Source organism: Thamnophis sirtalis, unplaced genomic scaffold (assembly GCF_051295495.1).
Source record: "Thamnophis sirtalis isolate CommonGarterSnake01/CBP01778 unplaced genomic scaffold, rThaSir2_p1.2 scaffold_1, whole genome shotgun sequence".
Taxonomy (NCBI): Eukaryota; Metazoa; Chordata; class Lepidosauria; order Squamata; family Natricidae; genus Thamnophis; species Thamnophis sirtalis.
The window spans coordinates 49687028-49707878 of NW_028261381.1; the positions used below are offsets into that span (position 1 = coordinate 49687028).

Below are 20851 nucleotides of genomic sequence, written 5' to 3' on the forward strand. Positions count from 1 at the left end.
AATAAGCACATGATTCAAATTTTCCTTCCTGTTTTTAGATTATTGAATTGAGGGTACATTGCCTAAGTTAAGTGTGCACAAAAGCAACCCAGAAATCTAATGAGATCAAGTGTATCATATCCTCCGCCAAAGGCTAGTCCCTCAATGGTTCTTGTAAATGGGCCATAAAAATCTCTACAGTCTTGGTCTAATCTATAACTTTTTTATTTTTAGTGTCTATGCTGTGGATGATTGTTGATCGAATAAGCTTCTTAAGATTTAAAATAATCTTATAACAGTTTATTTTTGAGTTTGGTGCATTCAAATAAGACAACTTGTTTTCTTCCCAATATAATTAAAAGCTGTCTATTGGAAATCAACACTTGGATCACTTAATCAGTTTTAAAGGCTGCCCACTCATCAACAATGCTGGTCAGATCATATAAATGGTGAATGTTCTATCAGCAGTTATGAAGTACATTGTGTGAATTTCCACAGTAACAGAAATGGTGATTGAGATTTCCCAACAATCACATTATTAACCATGACTTTGCTCATTGCAGCATCCTTCAGCACACATCATAATAGATCCATGTAAAATCCAGGTTTAAAAATATATTTTCCCAAAATAGTGGGGGGAAAATAGATGAGCTAGAAAAAGCTTCAGACTGCTTTATTTGATGTGCTGTAAAGATATATTCATATTTCACTTTCTGGAAAGAAAACTGGAGGTTAAATCACTTGTCCTGCAAAAGTAGTTTATAATTTTCCCCCAAAAAATTATTATCCCAGTTTTTCATTCACTGTGAATTAGAATATTTGTATGTATGTTTTTTGATCTTACAAACTGGACTACTTTCTGGACCAATTAGCAAAAAGATCCCATTATAAATGTGAGATATTGAACAAAGATATTTCTCTTGCAAGGCAAATCATATTTTGAGATTCAGACAGATGAGAATAAATGCTGCAGGGCAGAGTCACTCAGATTTGCTTATTTGTACTTTGCCTCTTCGAAAGGCTTAATATTACAATCTAAAAGCCTAGCATTACAATCCATATGCACACCCATATGGAGATGGGGCACATTAAGCTGATTAAAATGTATATGAACCCAAATCAAGTGTATTAAATAGTAAACACAAATATAACATTCCAAGTCTCCCTGATAGGACACCATAGTCTCTTTTACATTAATTTCTACTAATATCAATTGATGGGAATAAAAAAATACCTGTCCTCACAACAGTTACATTAAGAGATTTAGGCCATGGCAACTGGGAAATATCAGAACAATAGGATTCCAGATGGGAAAGGCCATGTCAAGAAGACTGTTTTGTATAAACGGAAAGAAGCCGAAAAAATATGGACATTTCCAGCTTCCCTTTTACATCAAATCATGGAACAAAGAACTTTTTTTTCTTTTTTTATGCCAGATCACCATGTTGTTGTCTTTTTTTGTTCCCAACACTTTCAGCATGAGACAGCTTTAACAAGTAGTTTTCACCATAAGTTGGTAGTAATCAGCAGTTTCAAAACATGTGAAAGTGTGTGAGGTATGTTGCACTTTGCCAACAGTTCTGTCAAATGATCTGTACAGAATGGAATTGGCACTTAATTGGCCATTGCCGCCCTCTCCAATTCTCAGGCACTTTCCTGCGCTGCAATTTCTTTTTCCTGGTCCCCCTATCAGACAGAATCATGTTTAAGATGACCCTTTTTGAGGGTTCTTTAATCTTCTGCTTTACCAAGCACTCAACCAAGCAGAATTTTGAAAGAAAGCTAATTCCATGCTCTCCAGGAGAAAAATGGATTAAGCTGTCTTTCAAAACTCACAATTTACACAATCCCTCTGAAAAACTGTTTGCAGAGCATGGCCATCCATAAGGGAGGAATGGGGACAAATGATCATCCATGGGTGATGATATTATCTTGCAATGTCATGACTTACATACTAGCATCAGATGGTGGGATGCAAGAACGCAATCAGACATTTGTGGGATCGTATTATTGCATGTCTTGTGGTCAATTTGGTGTCATTGCAGTGTGCTTGGGTACCACTTCTGTAGAAGTGCATTATTCTGAAAAGGCATTAAACCTGAGCTGTAAATATCTTTTAAAGCTTACCTTCACATTCCAGCTGAACACAGAGGTACTTCTGTATCAGTGTCTGCTCTTCCAATAAGGAGTCTAAGCATCTCTCACAATTTTGAAAACCAATCTATATGTGTACATTCATAGAGCTCTACGATGCTTGCAGCATCAATTGCCTATATGACCCCATTCAATTCTCTTTCTTCACTGAAACTTGTGACATCAGCTAGTTGTCACATGTTAGCATGAAGGATGCTTGGCATCCAAGAAATCAGACTTCATATGTCACATTTCCTGCATCTGCGATTGGCAAATGATTTCTGCCAATTGGTGGCATTAAGAAAAGGTGTAAAAAAAATAGGTAAAGGAGTCTCTGCGCATTCTACTCCATTAGTCGATGCCAACCGTGGGGGAAGTGCTCATCTCCGTTTCAAGGCCATTGAGCCAGCACCGTCTGAAGACATTTCCATGGTCATGAGGTCACAGAGCACTGTTGTTACCTTCCCCCTGAAGTGGTACCTATATATCTCTACTCACATTTGCATGCTTTCAGACTGCTAGATTGACAGGAGCTAGGTCGAGGATGGGCATTCTCGTTAAGAAAATGGGAATGAAGTAAAGTCAGAAACTTTAACCAATCACTTTACTTAGTATTCCACGCAGACACAACATCAGAGAACACTCTTGGCAGCAAGACAAAGCCAGCAATAGTTTCAAGAAAGACGTTAACAATGGCAGAGTAAATTTTATAGTATTTTTTTCCTAGAGGAAGATGAGCAAGTAGCCTTCCAAATAGACAGCTGATAGATTTCACAATCAAAGACATGATGCAGCTTCCTGAATTGAGCTTCTTGGAGGAAGACAACGATTGGGGATAATGCAGTAGTTTCGGCTCCCGTTGCAACTGGTACGCTGAAATGGGAGCCAGGTGTGCACCACGGGCATGTGCACTGCGCACACATGTGCACCCACCACCTGTGATGCTCCAGCTGCTCAGCGGAGCATTGCACAGGCGCCGTATGCTGCGTGCGCATTCGCAGATGGCCCATTTCCTTCAAATAGACGTAAGGAATGAGGGCAGCCAGGTGGGCCCTCCAAAGCACCATTCCTGTATGGTGGCTGCTGCTTCCGGCAGGCACTGGTATGCACGTATCAGGGCATACCGCCTGCAACTGGGATAATGGGGAGACCACATGGTCACAAATGGTAGATGACATCACCTGAAGCTGTACTGCAAATAAGGCAGGATAACTGCTCTATATCTGGAAGTATTAATTGGCCAAAGAACCACAACACTAGAATGACATAGGAGCAATGATGGTGACAACATTGCTAAAACATATCCTGGGCTCATTATCCAAGGACCACCTATATATATAATGCAAGACTCCTTACCAAAATAGTCTTTTAGCTATACAGTAGGGAGATAATCTGTGGCACTGCTCTGAACTCTTTTGCAGACATTTGAGATTGCACTGCTAAAATTCAGCAGCAAGCTCCAATGTCAATACAACTGATAGAAAGTGATCAGTCAAACAGTGTCTAAGCCTGGCCATCAAAGTGCAAAATTGTTAGGCTTGGCATGCTTATTCAAACTGAATTTATCCAGATGTTCAGATGGACTTTATTAGTATCACAGCCTGCTCTTCTTTTGGGGTTGAAACAAGTGTTTTAAATTGTCATGAAGGGAAATAGTTCCAAACAGACAGTTTATTCATGATGCATTTTGTTAAATGGGAAACAGTAAGTATAAATCAAATATAAATTAGGTATGGCACAATTCCTTCCATTTTTTCCAATTATTTTCCAAACTGCAAGGCACATTTTTCAACAACAAGCAATTTAGGGAAGATTGCATGACCCTTCCATAATGTTTTGCATGAAGTTTTTACCTGTTGGAACATTTACTATTAAACTGTGTAATTTTAAACCATTCCTCTTGCTAATAATAATCTTCCATTTAAGGGGGGAAAAGGTTATTTTCCATTCTACACTGCTCTAGTCTACTTCTATGTTTCTGCTGCATCTGTATGCCTTAAGTAAGTTCAGGAGGTCCACTTGTTGCTTGGTCCCACTTTCTGACCAATCGACAAGTGGATATCTACAAACTTTGAATATCATAATTGCACCTGAGATGGACCATATGACAAATAAAAAAATAAATAAAAGTATTTTTATCATATATGCACTGACAATAATATCCCTAGTTGGCATGGGATACTGTGCAACTCCATAAAACAAAATACTATTCCAGTTACTGAGCCCTCATATTAAAATAGTGAAATCTCATAGTTCTGTGTGATTGTGCCTATGATGAAAAATGTTGCCAATTCCTAAGTTACAGTACATTAACAATGAATATTTCCTGCAGTTAAAGGGAAATCTGTTAAGTAGCTCAAAACATTATTGCAAAATTGTTCCCCAATATGATGAGTTTGTAACTCTTCAGCATTAGAAATATCTATCATATTTTGCATGGTCTATAAGCCATCCTTACTGCCACACGAAAATCAACATGACTGCTTCCTTTTTGAGACATGTGAATATCTTGGCATCAGAAATCACAGAACCTGTGCCTTTTAGAGTTATGAAATTCAGGATTTATCCAACAATTCCTTATATAAAATATATTTGCATTTAGACAGCAGTAAATGGTCAAGGTACTTGTAGAAGTACTCCCAAATTCTTGAATCCAAGGAATGGGTTGGTTTCATGTAGTCTTGCTTGATTTTGCCCTTTTTGTTCTTTAGGAACATTAATTTGTTTTGCACAGAGAAGAAATATCCAGATTCTCCACAACATACAAGCCAGGTCTTTATGAAATAGCCATTGCAAAATCAGTTTTCCAAGTAGACTTCCTTTGGGATACTTCCTTGACAAGTGTATGACCTGCCAATTTTACTAAGGGCTAAACTAGCATCTCTGGGGGCTGTGATCCCATACCTTTTCTTCCAGTAATAGGATTTGTTTGCAGCTAATGAAATAGGCTTTTACTTTGACGACACCCTTTCCTGGATGACATCTGGTCAGGCGGCATCAACTTCCCTTCCCCCCCCAAAAAAAGTTAATGACAACTGAGTTGGAAAGAGAGAATTTCCTCCTTTCTTTTAACACATTGGTACAGAAATTGATAATCCCCAAAGACCTCAATGTTTCTCCTTCCTCTCATCCCATTTATTAGTTGCCCCAGCCACCGTAGTTTATCATGTCCAATTAGCCATCTGCCATGCCGATATCATGATACAAAAGATGTGCTCAGCCTTCCACCATAACCCATCAGTGGGCCCTTTGTTCAAGCTGACAAATCGGAATCAGACCCCATTGTTCTTGTCTGATGCTCTTGTCCGTATGTAGGCTGCTACTTCTGATTAAAACAGCAGGAGTATCACAGGGCCCTCCAGGACTCAAGATCTGTGCCAGGAACGCAACACAGTATCACAAAACTTCTACTTAGCTGCATGGATTTGATTAACAGAGTATATTGGGTTACATTATTCTCTTTAGAGTTCGCCCACTGCAAAACATGCAAGGATTTAGGGGGGGTTACTATTTGATTAGCAATTAATGTTTAATTTGATTAGTTGGAATGTATAAGGAGCAGCATCGTACCAAGCCTGAACTGAACTTATTTCTCATTTACCAAAACCCCATTTCTATAAAGAGACAAGTAGACCTTCCTAGCAGACAACTGCTCGTAATGCCACAAGTCTATTCTGTACTAAAGGTTATAAAAGAAATCAGGACCAGAATTTCCATCACTAAGTAACGTGGTTGTAAAGTGCAAAGTAATGTGACTACATCGCATCTGGAAGTCCTAGTCACCCTCATAAATCTAGAACCATACAGATGTTAAGCAGGGAGAGGAAGGAGTCCCAAGAGTGCAAGTTGGTGGATGTGCAGGTACCATGGTGAGCAGCAGGTGCTGCAGGCAAGCAGGCAGATGAAAAAGCACCAGAAGGGACTTCCTGCCAGCTTCCCCATGGATTTTGCTTAAGGGAAGCCAGCAGAAAATGTCAGAAATCACAATCAGGTAATCGTGGGGACCCTGAGACAGTGGGAACTCTGAGGGCCAGTCGTAAGTCCCCCACATTTAGCAATGTTATAACTTTAAACTTTGTTGAACCCATGGTTGTAACCCATCTGACCTATATATCAGATGTGCTGGCATGGCCTATGTACACAGACAGTACTACATACAAACCATCTGCCTTGAGGAACAAGATTTTGCCTGAGATCCCAACACTCTGCTGTTGTCTAGAAGAGTCACAAAGACTTGACACTTCACCCAAGCCTTTGGTTACACCCATCCCTCGTGTCATCATGTTTGCCATATTTCATCTTTATCTTTTTTTTTTGTATTATAGATTTAATTGTAATTTGTTTGAGTCTGGTGAACTGCCCAAGTGTTGAGAGTTGGGTAAAATACAAGTTTAATAAATGATCCTCATCTAAAAGAGTCAAGGTGGTACAGTGATTAGAATGTAGCACTACAGGACTAACTCACTGCTCACTCCAGGAGTTAGATTCTGAGTGCTCAAGGTTGACTCGGCCTCCCATCCTTCCAAAGTGGGTAAAATGAGGAGCCAGATTGTTGGGGGCAATCTGTAAACCGCTTAGAGAGGGCTATATAGCACTGTGAAGCAGTAAATAAATCTAAGTGCTATTGCTGAATCTGAACTATGCAATCTGAACTATAACTATCTATGATCATAGCGTCCACATCTCACTGTGCCACAAATAATGGGAGGCATAAACAAAACCCCAGTAAATCCAGCCCCAGCATCCTTCTACGAGTCACAGATCACTGCTGTGATAGCCCTCCTATCATAGCAGCCCAATAGAATAAAAGTGGTCACTGGAGAAAATCTATAGACAACCCTCACTCAAATAATTTATCTATCCTTTGGGAACTTCTATTCACCAAATCTACTCACTAACACAGTGGTTGGTTCCGGATCCCGGTGCAACGGGGCCTGGTGTCACCACATGAATGCGTGAAGCATGCACGCACACGTGCACAGCACACGCATGCATCCTTACCTTCTGTGACTCCTCTGCAATGCTCCAGCTGCTCAGCAGAGCATTGAGCAGGCACCATACGCTCCATGCACGTGCGTGGAAGCGCCAAAGAGCTCAAATACAGGTAAGGAGGATGGGCAGATGGTTGGACCCTTGGGAGCTCCGTACCAGAACGGTACCCGGTGCTCCCGGCAGGCACCACTACACCCGGGGCGTACTGCCTGCAACCCACCACTGCACTATCAGCACTTAATTTTGTTTTTGGGTGTGACCACAAAGGCACTAAAACTTTATTTTTTCAATCACTGGAAGCTAACAGTGGAAACACAGAATAAAACAAAAGTTAATCCTAAAAGACACAGATTGTTTTCTACACATCAATTCCTTCTGTCTTTAGACAAAGAAGCATTACTGGAAAAGATAATACTGAATGTCTCTCTATTAGCCAATTTCTGATGTCTCCCTTTTGAAAATGTTGCCCCTTGTTCTGAAACATTAAAGTCCAGTCTACTGTAATACTGACTTAATTGCAGAGGTTTTTAAACTCCCAAGTAATACAGATTATCATTAGCACTGGTGAAACTCCCACTCTAAACAAAGAGTTGCCAGCACTTTATTAAGTGTGAACTGCCAGACAAAGTTAAATGTCTGAATATCCTTCTGATCTTCAAATTAGAGCAACAATCACTGCCTCCCGCCAAGCAGCAAAGTCTGTTTCTCCCTACTCAGGACATATGACCCTACAAAATAATTTCTATTATAAAAATCACCAGGCACTTCAACCTACAATTGCTACTATTAAAATGAAGACAACTCCTTTTCATTATCCTCAGTGAAGCATAATGTGATCAAAAAACTCTCTGTGTACCTCTAATTACAGTAGTTTTGTTTCACTAACAAAATAAAAGCCAAAATCCATGCCTGTTGTAAAGAGAGACTATGAGGCTGATTTTCATGTTCAATCTTAAGAGACCATTTCTTTTCTGTAAACTTTAGACCCAAAAATGGAAGAAACATTCCTTGAAGGAGAGATGTGATGTCAACTCCTGAACCAAAAGCAGTTCCAAACCAACTCAATTAAATTTCCAGAGCTCATTGAAAGGGCAATGGATACCACCTCTTTCTTACAGGGAGATAAACATCTAACTATCCATTGACAAAAACTGTGGCCAAGTCTTGATCTGAATTAAGATGTTGTCAAGATAGGAATCTAAAATAGGAATCTTTTCTGGAAATTTACCAGGAATCTCTCCCAGATTCCTGAATAGATAATGTGGCCATCCATATGTTGTTTGACAATAATACCAATCCTGCTGTTTAGAGCTGTTTAGAGTCTTGTCACAGAGACGAATCCTAAAATTGTCCAAGGTGCTTGACATTGGGCACAAACCATTATGTCTTTCAATAAACCTATGTTTAATCTGGTCAGCCACTAACTGAGTCATATCTCCTTATTGAAGGTCCTAGCAACATTCAATTGCAGGAACTGTGAATGGTTGCCATTTTAAGCAGTCCTGTCCTCACCCACTTCCTTTTCTATCCACTATATTTCCTACTCTTTTACCTGGAGGACTAATTAGGTAGGACTATAGAAACGCCCCAGAGTATTGGTTCATTACTATTTTTTCTTACACCCCTTGATTAGTATTTAAAATTCCAACAGTGCTCCTGAGACTTCACTGCAGCACCCCAACGCTACCTATGAGGTTGTAATAACCTTGCATGGTTGATGGAAGGAACGCTCCCTGCAAAAAACCTCAATGATTGGTGACAAAACTAATCTTTTTTTTCTACAATACAGACTGAGCTAAAGTGTTTGCACAAAACATTTATTCTGCTATTAATTAAGTTATTGCAGACTTAATTGCCTTCAGTGGCTTGCCTGGTTCCTGCCAAGATACAAAGACAGATTTTTTTTGGAGATAAGAAACACATGAAACTTCTGCCTGAAGAGATTAGGCATCTTTCTCAGTAGCTAAGTTCACACAGCATGGATGATAAAATTGGTTCCTTCTCCATGCTAAAGATTTATCCCTTTCTGCCAGCAGCACATTATCCTCATCTCAATTAATAGGACAGCAGCCATTTTCAAGGCCTGCAGCCACTGCAAAAAAGGTTGGCTGATCGAGGTGTATGTGTGTGAGTGTCTGTAATTTAGAGGTATAGTAGTATCCACACTTTTCTTTCTACTCTCCCTTTCACCCAGGAATGAAGAAAAGATCACAGAATTCCCATCACTAGTTCATTAGCTCAAGAGGGAATTAAAGCTTTCTTAATCATTTCAAATGTATTTGAACCATGTGACTGGCTGAAATACTTAGCCCCATATAGCCCTGGAATTGTTGGGAGTTTAAACTAATCCTGTTGGGGATTGGGTTAGGGTGTTCATGTCAGACACAAGCTTTCCTTGACCCAATTAAACATATGAGAAGGAGGCTGGTGTCTGTGTTCTTTGATTATTTTGAAGACACGCCTTTTCCTTTTATCTGTTTTTTAAAGCATTTGACTCAATTGCTGTTTAATTTTGTTCACTGAGGGCTCATTTTGGCTTTTCATGGTTTTTTAAAATCTTTGCTGTGTTTTACGGATTATTATAAAAGCTAGTGATGTAGTAGCTAAACTGTTGGATAAGGATTGGAGTGAGAGCCAAGCTCAAACTTCCACTCTAGCACAGAACATTGGATCAGTCACTCTCTTTCCATCCAGCCTACTTTACAGGATCGTTGTGGTGAGAGTGAAATGAAAAGAAGTTCAAAAAAAGTGCTTGCATGGCTTGCATTTGCAGAGGGAAAACATACAGAAGAAGGGACCAACAGGCAACCTGTGTTGAGTGCCTGTTTTGTGCAGAGAATTCTTCCACACAATTAGGAATCCTGTTTTTTTTCCAGACTCCCCAGTCATCTACTACAGAGTGCACTATTTGCTTTTGTACAAGTGTTGTCTCACAAGCAACCAGGGAAAGACACATTCATGCAGAGGAATCTTCCACTGAGATCCTTTCACATTCCTAATGACCAAAGACAATTATTTTACTTGAAGAATGCTTGCAGAGCTTTGCAGGTCAGAGAGGGAAGAATATTTGGTGCACGGTCCTCTGCATTCCACCCTCTGTGGCTGCTTTCTACCACGTTAACAGGAAGCATCATCCTGTCTGTATGGCCTTTAATTCAGTGGAGCTGTGGGCAGATTGTTACTGAGCTCAGTGCCCATCTGACAGCAAACAAATCACTGAAGCTTTCAACTCTATTTATCAATGTGCCTTGCGCATCTGCATCTGATTTGCAATGCAGGCAGAGAAGGCTGCAATAATGTTAAAGTTGACACAGAGATTCATAGCCAAAATATTACTGTCTCTTCTGAACCGCAGACTCATTGATTAGCGCATATCATGAAAGCTGACCTGATCAATTGCAAAGTCTGAAAGCACAGAAATTAAGACATGCTGAAGTGCAGGGCTCTTCACCAGAGACAAGCACTGTATTGAGTCAACATCTATGACTTATTAAGAGCTTCAGAATTCTTCAGCCTCAAGGAATCCTTCTCAACAGACATAATTTCAAGAAGCTATATTGATCAAACAGCTCAACCCCTTGCCAATCATTCTTTTCCAACTTATTTAGTAATAGAACTGCCAATCACCTGTCCCTATATGAATATCAGTAAAATTATAACCCTGAACTTCAATGACTGGTAACCAAAAAATAAATGAAAGAAAGAGGAAAGTAGTTAAAAGAGAACAATTCATGTCTGTATTTTTTTTTAAAGAGAATGTTTTCCATTTTGTCATTCAAAATAATGCCTGGTAATAAAACATTCTACAGCCCCATAACAATCATCAGAGAAATGAAACACATCTTACATTGAACTGATAAAATGATTCCCTTTTCTTGGATTTGTGCACTTGTATTGTGTTATTCTGGCATTTTCTGTTATAAATATTGAACTTAAGACAAAATATTTTCTGTTTTCAAGAAGAAACTGATGAAATACTAGTAACAATTTTCCTACAAATTATTATTTCAGTGGAAACAACATTGGCATTAATAATATTAGGCTCACATAAAAGTACTCTAAAAGCTCAAATGAATAAATATTATTTTTAGAGAATTAACAACTTATTAAAAACGAGAGTAATCTGTTTAGATTTAATCACTTTATTTTTAAAATATCTATATGCAAACTTAAAAAGCCATAATGTGGTTGGTTTAATTCTGGTTAGTAATTCTGATTTGTAAAGCCATTTGACTGATGGCTGCACAATACATTAACCAGGCAATTTGACCAACAAATCATAGTTGAATCAAGCCCTAACTCAGCAAAACCAAATACAAGAATAAAGTCAGCATAGAATCCAACATGATAGAAGCAAGGAAGACAAAGCAAAACTTACATTGCAGATAGTCTGGCTATATGAAAGAGGCTCTTCACAATGTATGAGAGGGCTTACAAAGAAAATCAATTAAAGCAACCATCTCTTTTTCCAGATTTGGGCAGCTGCTTTATAAGCTATTCCTGACTGTCTCTGTGTTTGAGTACATGCATCAGAAGTGGATTGCTCCCGGTTCGGCCTGGTTCAGCCGAATCAGTAGTGGCGGTGGTGGGAGGCTCTGCCCACTCACCCAGACGCTTCTGTGCATGCGCAGAAGCATTGCACACACACGGGTGAGAGAGAGAAGCAAACCAGTACAAACCCACCACTGACATGCATCACAATGCTTCAGAAGTGTACACAAAGAAGAGGCATCTCTAAGCAACTTAGAGGAAGTCACACAAGCCAGGAATAAGAAGTTTCTCCATTAAACATCTGAAGAGTGAGGTTTCGTATACACTCAAGCAGGGATGTGCAGTCAGGGGAGGCAGGGGAAGCAGGGCCTCACCACTATCATCATGAAAAGAAAAAAAATGTAAAAGGAAAAAGGCTGAGGTAGTTGCTGCCAGAGTCACAGTGGATGACTCTGCTTAGTGCTTAACTGTTTAAAAAAGCCTCTAAAAAGTGCCCTCTACAGGAGGAGGTGGGAGAACCACGTTCCTCATTTAGTCTATCTTTATGATCACTTGAGCAGAGTTAAGCAAGGGTTAAAAGCCGAAAAATGTAGATGAGGCACGTGGTTCTCTCACCTCCTCCTGTAGAGGGCACTTTTTTTAGAGGCTTTTTTAAACAGTTAAGCAGAGTCATCCATTGGAGACTCTGCAGCAGCTAACCCAGTCTGACCTCAGCAGCTCTTGCCTTTTTCCTTTTACATTTTTACATTTTCATCATGGCAGACAAGAGCAGAGTTGAAATCCTCTGTGAAACAGCCGGAAAAGGTATGTGGGTCATAGGGAGGGGGAGGAATTCAAAATTAATGTAATTTGTAAGTAATTGTATTATTGTAAGTAATTTGTTTGTGTGTGTGTGTGTGTGTGTGTTTTACCTGCCTCTGCTGGCGCGCGGGCTGGCACTTTTTTTTATGTCGGACATAGGGCTTTTGGACACAGCAGCAGGGCTTTTGGACATAGCAAGACGCCTCTATGGTGGGCACAGCCCTGGCACTAGAGGCAAAAGCCACCCTGCCACTATGTCCGCCATAGAGGCATCCCATCTCTATGCAGACACAGCGCCGGGGCGTCCGAACACCCTGCCGCTGTATCCGGCATAGAGGCATCCCGAGAAAGAAAATCTGACATAATTTATCAGACTGCAAAAAGAGACAGTGGGAGATTTGTACTTTCAAGACTTGCAAGATTCTGTTAATGTGGCCTTAAAATAAAGTAAAATTAGCTTCTCTTGTCTATTTCCTATCTGGTCCATCTAGGAAGGCTGACACTGGAATACTATCCTTCCAGAAATTAGACTTGTTCCGACTTTGCTGGCCTTTCATAGGACACTAAAAATCTGACTTTGCCATTGAGCCTGGGGCCCTGAGAAGTATGTGTGAGCCTGTGTCATGACTTGCTTGAGTGAGTCTTCTTGATTGATATTTTTTTATATTATTTTTATTTTTAACACTGGCTGTCTTTTACTGTGTTAATTCCATTTTCATTGTGAGCTGCCCAGAGTCATATGTATGAGGCCTATAGTATAAATTTACTAAAAAATGAACTCTAGGCAGCCCCTACTGTACCATATTGTAATGTACTATAAATATTACTACTATGGTATCATGGTCTCTGTAATATCATGATCATTCAGTGCTAATTTATCACCCAGTGCTGTTAGGTCTTTCCTAACTAAGTAGGCATTTGACAGCATATTAGTCTCAAGGTAATAGCAGCCTGCTTGTGCAATATATATGTTTTTGCTTTACAACTAATGTCAAGGCACATAGGTGTTTTTGTTACCAATGTCATCTGCTCTTCCACTAATGTTCTTCTGCCTTAAATATGCTTATGTTTCCAATTGTCCATACTCAGCTGAACCTATGACATTGGTGCTACATAGCATTTTAGGGGAAGGGAGTTCATAGAGCTCATCTGCTTTTCATACAGAAAACCTCTGATACCTCTTTCTCAGAGTAGCATCAGATGGAAGATGATGGGAAAGCTTGACATCCAGTAAAACTGCTTTGGTGAGAGAAAACATGCTCTGCATGCAAAGTGCCCCAGCATCATTAGTTACTATCACTCATTAAAAGGTTCAAGGAGCAGGAAAGAGGACTCCATAGTTCTGTCAGAGTCAAAAGTTGACATAGGCAAGATAACATATCACCACATTGTCACACCTATTTCAATTTTTAATTACCTGAGGATCTGACAAACTATAGAACAGCCACAGCTGCTCCTTCAGTTTGGTTCTCAGATCTTCCTTGCAGAATGTTGACCTCTGTTAAAGACAAGATCACATGAACCATCTATATTCATTGATGAACATACCAGTGGAATATACTTGATTGCTGGACATACTACATATTGAGGGTGAGTTTGGTGTAGTGGTTAAGGTTCAGTAAAAATCAGAAGCCCTTTTTTAGGCACAAAGCCAGTTGAGTGACATGGACAAGTCACTTTATCTCAGCCCTAGGTAGTAAAAAGGTAAGGAGTAAAGCACTTCTGAAAGTCTTCCAAGAAAACTGCAGGGACTACTTCAGGCAGACCCCAGGCACTGACTCAAAGATACACACATGCAAAAGGAACATATTGCCATATTAATAAATGAAGTAGGACTAAAGCAGAGTGGGTTCCTACCAGTTCGCACCTATTCAGTAGAACCGGTTCGTCAAATCTACTGAACCAGTTAGAAGAGGTTTCACCAGTGGACCCGGAAAGCAGGCGACACGTACAGAAGAGGTTCCAAAAAATTTTGAAACCCACCACTGGACTAAAGTAAGGTAAATGAATATTCTGCAAGTAATTAGAAGGATTTTGGTAACACCTTCTGGCAAATGACAAATATTTTTAAAAGCATTTAGATGCTGGAGCCACTCTAGGCACTCTATCTCTATGTTGTGCAGTCTCTGCATTCTAGGCATTCTTTGCATCTGATAAAACTCCTCTCTGTCTGTCACAGAGCTCTCCTCTTACAATTTCTGCAAGTCAGACAATCAAAATTAAGCTCCCCTTCATGCTGAAAGCTATGGCCACCTCGTTTTTCCTGGCTCCAATAAACTACCTTGGAGCAAGAAAATGCTCCAGTAAATGTATGTATAATACTTATTTATTTAAAAATCTGATTTCTAAGCCAGCCAACTCATAGCAAAGATAGTACAAACAAAAAAGGGGGGTAATAAAGCACACAAAGCATGTTTATAAAATTTCAACTGTAGCTCAAACATTCTAATTCAATGGCTGGGAGAAAAAGCAAAAGGGTCCCATCGGATGATGCTATTTTAAAGATGGACCTTGCACATGCCATCTGTCAAATCTTACTGGATGTTGTGGAAGGCAGTCCAAGAGTGATTCTTACTTTGTATGAATTAAGACTGAGGCTACAAATCCCAAATTCCCTGCAGAAAAAATGTATTTTTCTGGACTTTTGCAACTTGTCTTTCTTCTTTTAGAAGAATTACTAGGTCTTGAAGCTAAGATGAGGAGAAGCATAAGTTCTAATTTGGATTTTTTTGTTGTTTGGGCCCATTCAAGAAGAGAAGATCCACAGGTATCTTTAAGAGCAATCTACATTTCCCGGATTCAAACCACTGTCAAATACATTGAGTTCTTGAAAGTAACCGGTAAGTTATGGCTGATTTCACACATGACACTGAACTAGGGATTTAAAACCATTTATCAAACAAGATATTGTGGTCTGGTTTACATAGAATAGGCCATAATGTGCACATTCACATAGCAAACTAAGCCAAATAAGAAACCATATTATGACTTATTAATGCAACGTTGTGAACTTAGTCTGTGACTAAAAAAGCTCTCAGAAGACCTCAGAATCAAAATCTGATAATATAACCTGAAGGCCCCCAATTTTTTCTTTTAATGCATTATTATTTATTTATTTAAATAGCATTACTATTGGTAATAATGAACATTTCTGTTAGTTATTATTCTTTCATTCAACTAGGGCAGGGTGTCAAACTCAGGGCCCGCAGGTGGATCCAGACTGCGGGGTGCTTAGATCTGGCCCATGGGGCCGGCCTGGAAATAGCAAAGGACCAGCCCACGGTGCTTCTGCTAGCAAGAATGGGGCGTGAGATGGCCCGCACATGAGGGCCCCCGCAATCAGCTTTGGCCCCCAAAGTGCTCCAGGAAGCCTTGCCAGGCCCAAGGTGGGGCCTCCAGAGTGCTGCAGGAGGCCGTCCTTGACTCAGAAGGTTATAAAAGGGAGAAAAGGTAAAACATGTCACCTTGCAGGCTTGCAGGCTTCTGCTACTATAGCCTACATCAATAATCTATAGTTCTAGTCTTCCTATGGAGTCAGTTTCTTGATCTGGTCTCTCATAAGGTGATCAAGTACATCAAGTAAGTATTAAAAAAAACAAAGTCACAGAAATGTATGCCTCTCTATTTTTATAAATGTATAATACCAGGTTTGTGGAGGCGCGGTCCCATGTCACACCCACTAAGGCCATATCCACCCCAGCCACGGCTGCCATGGCCCAGCCCCACCACACAAACATGGCCCTCCATGGTCAAACACAACCCTGATGCGGCCCTCAATGAAATTGAGTTTGACACTCCTGAACTAGGGCTTTTAACTGTTTATAAAGTTTTCTTCACTACTGTATGTTCTTTGAACAAGCTACTCACTGTTCTGTTCTCTCCTACTCTGTCCTCTTTCCTAGCATCTATCAGTACTGACAATAACACTAAGTATGTTGAACATCTATGGTAAATATGCAATGCAGAAAAGTTGTACAAACTGAAAGAGAATTTCTCTAAGTGAATGGTTTTTCCAGTAATAACTATTGTGACTTCATCCATTTGAAGCCAGAAGACTGGATCTTTCTCGCTCACTGTCCACTGTTCTCCTTAATTTAAAATTCTGCCTTATCTGATGACTACAAATGAATGTTTCTGTTTATGAGTTAATAATAAATTCCTGTCTGGAACATAATCACTACTTATCTACAGTGTGCAAATATTTCTTTGAATGAATCTGAATGCCAAAACCACACATATACACATGCACTAAATCCACAGGTCTCCTAATCTAAATTATAAACAAGATTATTTCAGTACTGAATTTCTATTTGGGCCAGAAATGTCTCATCAAATTATTACTTCAAAAAAGAATTCAGAAATTACTTTTCAAAGTAAATAAATAGCAACAAAGAATTAAAACAAAATAAAAATAATTAAAGATATTGAGTTTGGTAAGATTTGTACAAATTAAAAGGTATCCTTTTTACCACACATAGCGCATTTGTACTCTAGAAACCTGTGAAAAGTCTACAATTGGTTTGCTAGTTTCCCTGTTAAGGTTTCAATAAGAAAATACCATTCAGCTCCAAGAAGTTCATGAGATAGGAACACAGTCATATCTTATTATATTTATCCTCTGAGATCAAAGCAGATTCCCTTAAGTCTAACCTTCTATGGCAGGGGACTAAGATGGGAAGTCCAACATGAATAAATTTCTTGAAAATCTGAGGGCGTAATGTGAATATCTGGTGTGACTGCAGGAACCTTGGATGGGACAGATGATCAGGGTTGAATTTAAGATGAAAAGCAAAGCAGCTGGAAAAGCAAAGCAGACTGTCACCATAGGAGCAAAAAAATAAGCCCCCCATGTAGAAAGGTCAAGCCTCCCTCTAAAGAAAGTAACAGATACTTTGCACTCCTTAATGACAACTGCCTGGACTAGTTCCCCACTTTGGGGGAAATTCTGGGGTCAGGAAGAGACTGAAGGAAGAACATTTCTAACACTTTTGTTAGACTAAGAACATCAATGCAAAACAAGCTCCCTCTTGCATTTACAGGCATAGTTCACAAGCTCTCTTCTCCTGTGCCCTTTGAGAGAAATGAAGCTACTTGCATTCACACTTCTATTGTGGGTGTCAGAATTAAGGAGCAAACACCAGTTCCCCTGTCATGCCCTTTATGCTGACCTTCTCAAAGGCCTGACTGTAAAGTTCACAGCAAGAAAAGCCTTCCCTTTACAGGAAACATTCATACATTGTTAAAATCCCACAGAGATCTACTGGGATTCTGGTGAGAAGTCGTAACTGAAAACATGGAAGCTGCAGGACTTCTTCAACTTAAAACCACAATTTCTGTCACTACGTGATGTGGTTCTTAAATGAGTCACCTCATTCAATGATATTTTTTTGCCATAGCCATTAAGCAAAGTGAATCCTGCAGTCATTAAGCACATTCAGCTTCCTCCATTGATCCTGCTTGTTGGGGGCATCCTAGGAAGGTTGCACATGACTTTGAAAATCATTGTATGTACATGCCAGTTGCCAAATGTCCAAATCACATAACCATTGGCATGACTTTTTCCCCACCATCATTGTAACTTTGAACAGTTATTAAAAGGTTGTACACCAAAGACTCCCTGTATTTAAAAACATTGATATCACCTACAGAGCAGTAAGTTACGCCGAGAAAGAGGCACGAGTGTATTTACAATTATGTTAATTGCTGAGATCTGACAGCAGGGTTAATGCCATCTCTGTTACACACTAGCAAATTGTAGTTAGTGAAGACATTCTTCTTCCCCTAGTAAATTGTAGCTACTGAACATCTTCTTCCCCGCCCACAATTCTCATTCCTCTTACAAACCCTGGAGTAAGGTAACTCCGTGCCATATAGTAGTAAGAGCTCGAAGATGGCTAATATCTAAGCCTCTGGCTCCATCACCAGACCTGATCTATGCATCAGTTTAGAAGATGTGTTCAGAAAGCCAGCGTACGACTGCCTTCCCCAGCAAGGCAAAAACGTTACACTATATTATAGCGTCGTTTCATTCCCGTCACTCGATTTTTATTCTCTAAAAGTCAGGAAGTGAGACAGCACTAACGCTTCCAACAACGCGAGTGGTCGTGCGGAATCTTGGAGGCACTTAAGCACCCAGCAAGCCTTCCCTCGTTGTGCAAAAGTAATCGAAGATCGTCCGAGTGGAAAAGCAAAAAAAAATCCTCTTCTTTAATTTAAAATAAATAAATAAATAGTAAGAAGTGTTCCGACAGCCACGAAGCCCAGGAAAACCCAAGAGACCACAAACCGCACACCCCTCAATGGAACCCAACACGTAAGAAAGGGAAGCGAGCTCAGCATCCGTCCGCTTCGCCTCGCCTCGCCTTGCCTTGCCTTCAACAACTGATAGGCAGCCAACAGTTTGTTCTCTCCCCCCCCACCCCCGCCCAACACACACACCCCATCCTTCCGCGGTAAAAGCACACCAAAGCTCGGCTCACAAAAAGCACCGTTTGACCGGGAGAAGAGGTTTTGCCCAGTGCCAGAATAGGGAGGGGGTGGGAGAGAGAAGGAAACACGAAGTTGCGGGGTTTTTGTAGGGTTTGTGGTGGGGTTTTTTTTGTTTTTTGGTTTTTTTTTGCTCGCGCCGACTAAGGAAAACAATACAGGGCGGGAGATGAGACGGAGGATCGGAAGGAGGCGTGAGTCCAGAAGAAGGCTCCCCAATTAAGAACCCCTCAGCTTCTCTCTCTCTCTCTCCCTCACTCCCCCCCCGTAACAAAGGGAACCGAACCTCTCACGCACGCCGCTACGCCAATCGTGCCCCGCACAAGGCAACACCTCGCCGAACCTCGCCTCCAGGTCTCTCGTTTGGGCGCTGGCAGCCTCTCTCCGTCTTGTCAACTCACCCACCCACCCCGGCCCCTTCCGGGCCCCGCCGTCCCTCCGCGTTTTCTACCTGTTCGGAAAAAGGCGTCCACCTCCGAATCCGGGACTGCTCCTTCCTCCGCTGCCCCTTCGGCGGGGTTCATGGCTGGGCGCGGGGAGAAGGGACTCGCGAGCAGGAACGGCGGCGGCAGTAAGCGATCCCGGCGGCTGGGCAATATCCAGTGAGTGGAAGCAGAGAGGAGAGGGGCGAGAGAGAGAGACGGGGGAAGAGAGAGAGAGAGAGAGAGGAGCCACGCGCCCGCGCGCGCGCGCTCCCCCAAAGAGGGAAGGGGGGGAGAGGGATGGAGGCGTCTTCAGCAGCCCGCTTCGGCACTTCCCATCCTTTGCCACAGTGTCTGCTGGGAGCTGCCGCTGCCAACAACCCGGCGGAGGGTGGCAGGGGTCCCTCTCCGCCGCTTTTTCTCAAAAGGCGTGCGCACAACACACGCACGCACGCCCAGACCGTACACACCCACCGCAACCCTATCTTCCTTCAGCGGTAGCGGCAGCCGCCTCCTTGCGCCGCTCAGGCTCTGCCCGTCCACCCGCCGCCGCCGCCCCCCCTCCCTTCTCCCTTTTCCCTCCTCTCTATTGTTCAGGCCGGCTTTGCTTGGATGTCCTCGCCCACAAGCCGCCTTCTCAGCTCGTGCCGACGGTTCCCCTCGCTGGACAAGCCCCCCCCGCCGCGGGACTCTTTCGCTCAAACCCAACCCCCTTCTCCACCCTCCCCCCCCCCGCCAGAAAGGCGAAGCCCACCGAGCCAAACCACCGGAGGTGGGCGGCGGAGGAGATGACAGCTCCACGTTTGCGGAGCCCCGTCGCCGCCGGCTTATTGCCGAAGGATGTCGTCGTCCCCCCCCCCAACCAACGGCGAGCCCGCTTCCTTTGAAGGCTCATTGTTGTTGCAAGCGGCTTTGGCAGGACTTCCTAAGAGGAGTGGGAAAAGAAGCGCGGGAAAGGCGAAGAGTGTCCGTGTGCGCGCTTACATTTACTGGGGGAGGCCAAGAGATTGAGGGGCTTCCTCTTTTTGCACCGTTGTGGGTACAACCACCTTCCCGGTCGAAACGGCCCCGCTTTCCCATTCCCCCACCCACATCCACCAGGCTTTCTTTCCCCCTGCCCACCTTTGCCTCCCGCCCAGCTCTCCTTTAAGATGAGTCACACTTCCATTTACAGAAACTGCAATTAACGTCGTTTCTTTCTCGGGCGGAAGAGTTAAAGCAAACGGGGGTGGGGAGAAAGGGGGGAAGGCGAGGAAGCGTTCAGGTGCTTTTCGCTGGGGACCGAAATGGGCAGAGGGCGGGGCAGGCAGGCTCCTGCTGAATTTCGGGGAGAGGAGGGGGCGTTTCTTGCGGACGTCATTAGGGTAATTGTGGCAGACAGGAAGATCGGGAGGCTCCGGAACAGTAATTAGGGGCCTTGACAGTTGCTAGAATTAGGACTGGAAGTTCCATTTTTGAAGGTGTCAAAAAAAAATGTCCAAAAGGAAAATAGATAAAGAGGAGGGGGAAACATCGCCCAACATTCAACAAGTGGTTTTTGTTTTTCT

The 20851-nt window shown here is 41.9% G+C and overlaps 1 protein-coding gene across 1 annotated transcript in view; it reads right to left on the reverse strand.

Annotated features, from left to right (window-relative positions):
• LOC106552522 (kalirin) overlaps positions 1-19512 on the reverse strand; it is a 489228-nt gene extending 469716 nt beyond the window's left edge. Inside the window, exon 1 of the mRNA XM_087707922.1 lies at positions 19334-19512. Within this exon, the coding sequence (XP_087564048.1) occupies positions 19334-19406 (73 nt within the window). The 5' untranslated portion in view covers positions 19407-19512. The remainder of the gene's footprint in view (positions 1-19333) is intronic.
• Positions 19513-20851: the final 1339 nt, after the last annotated feature.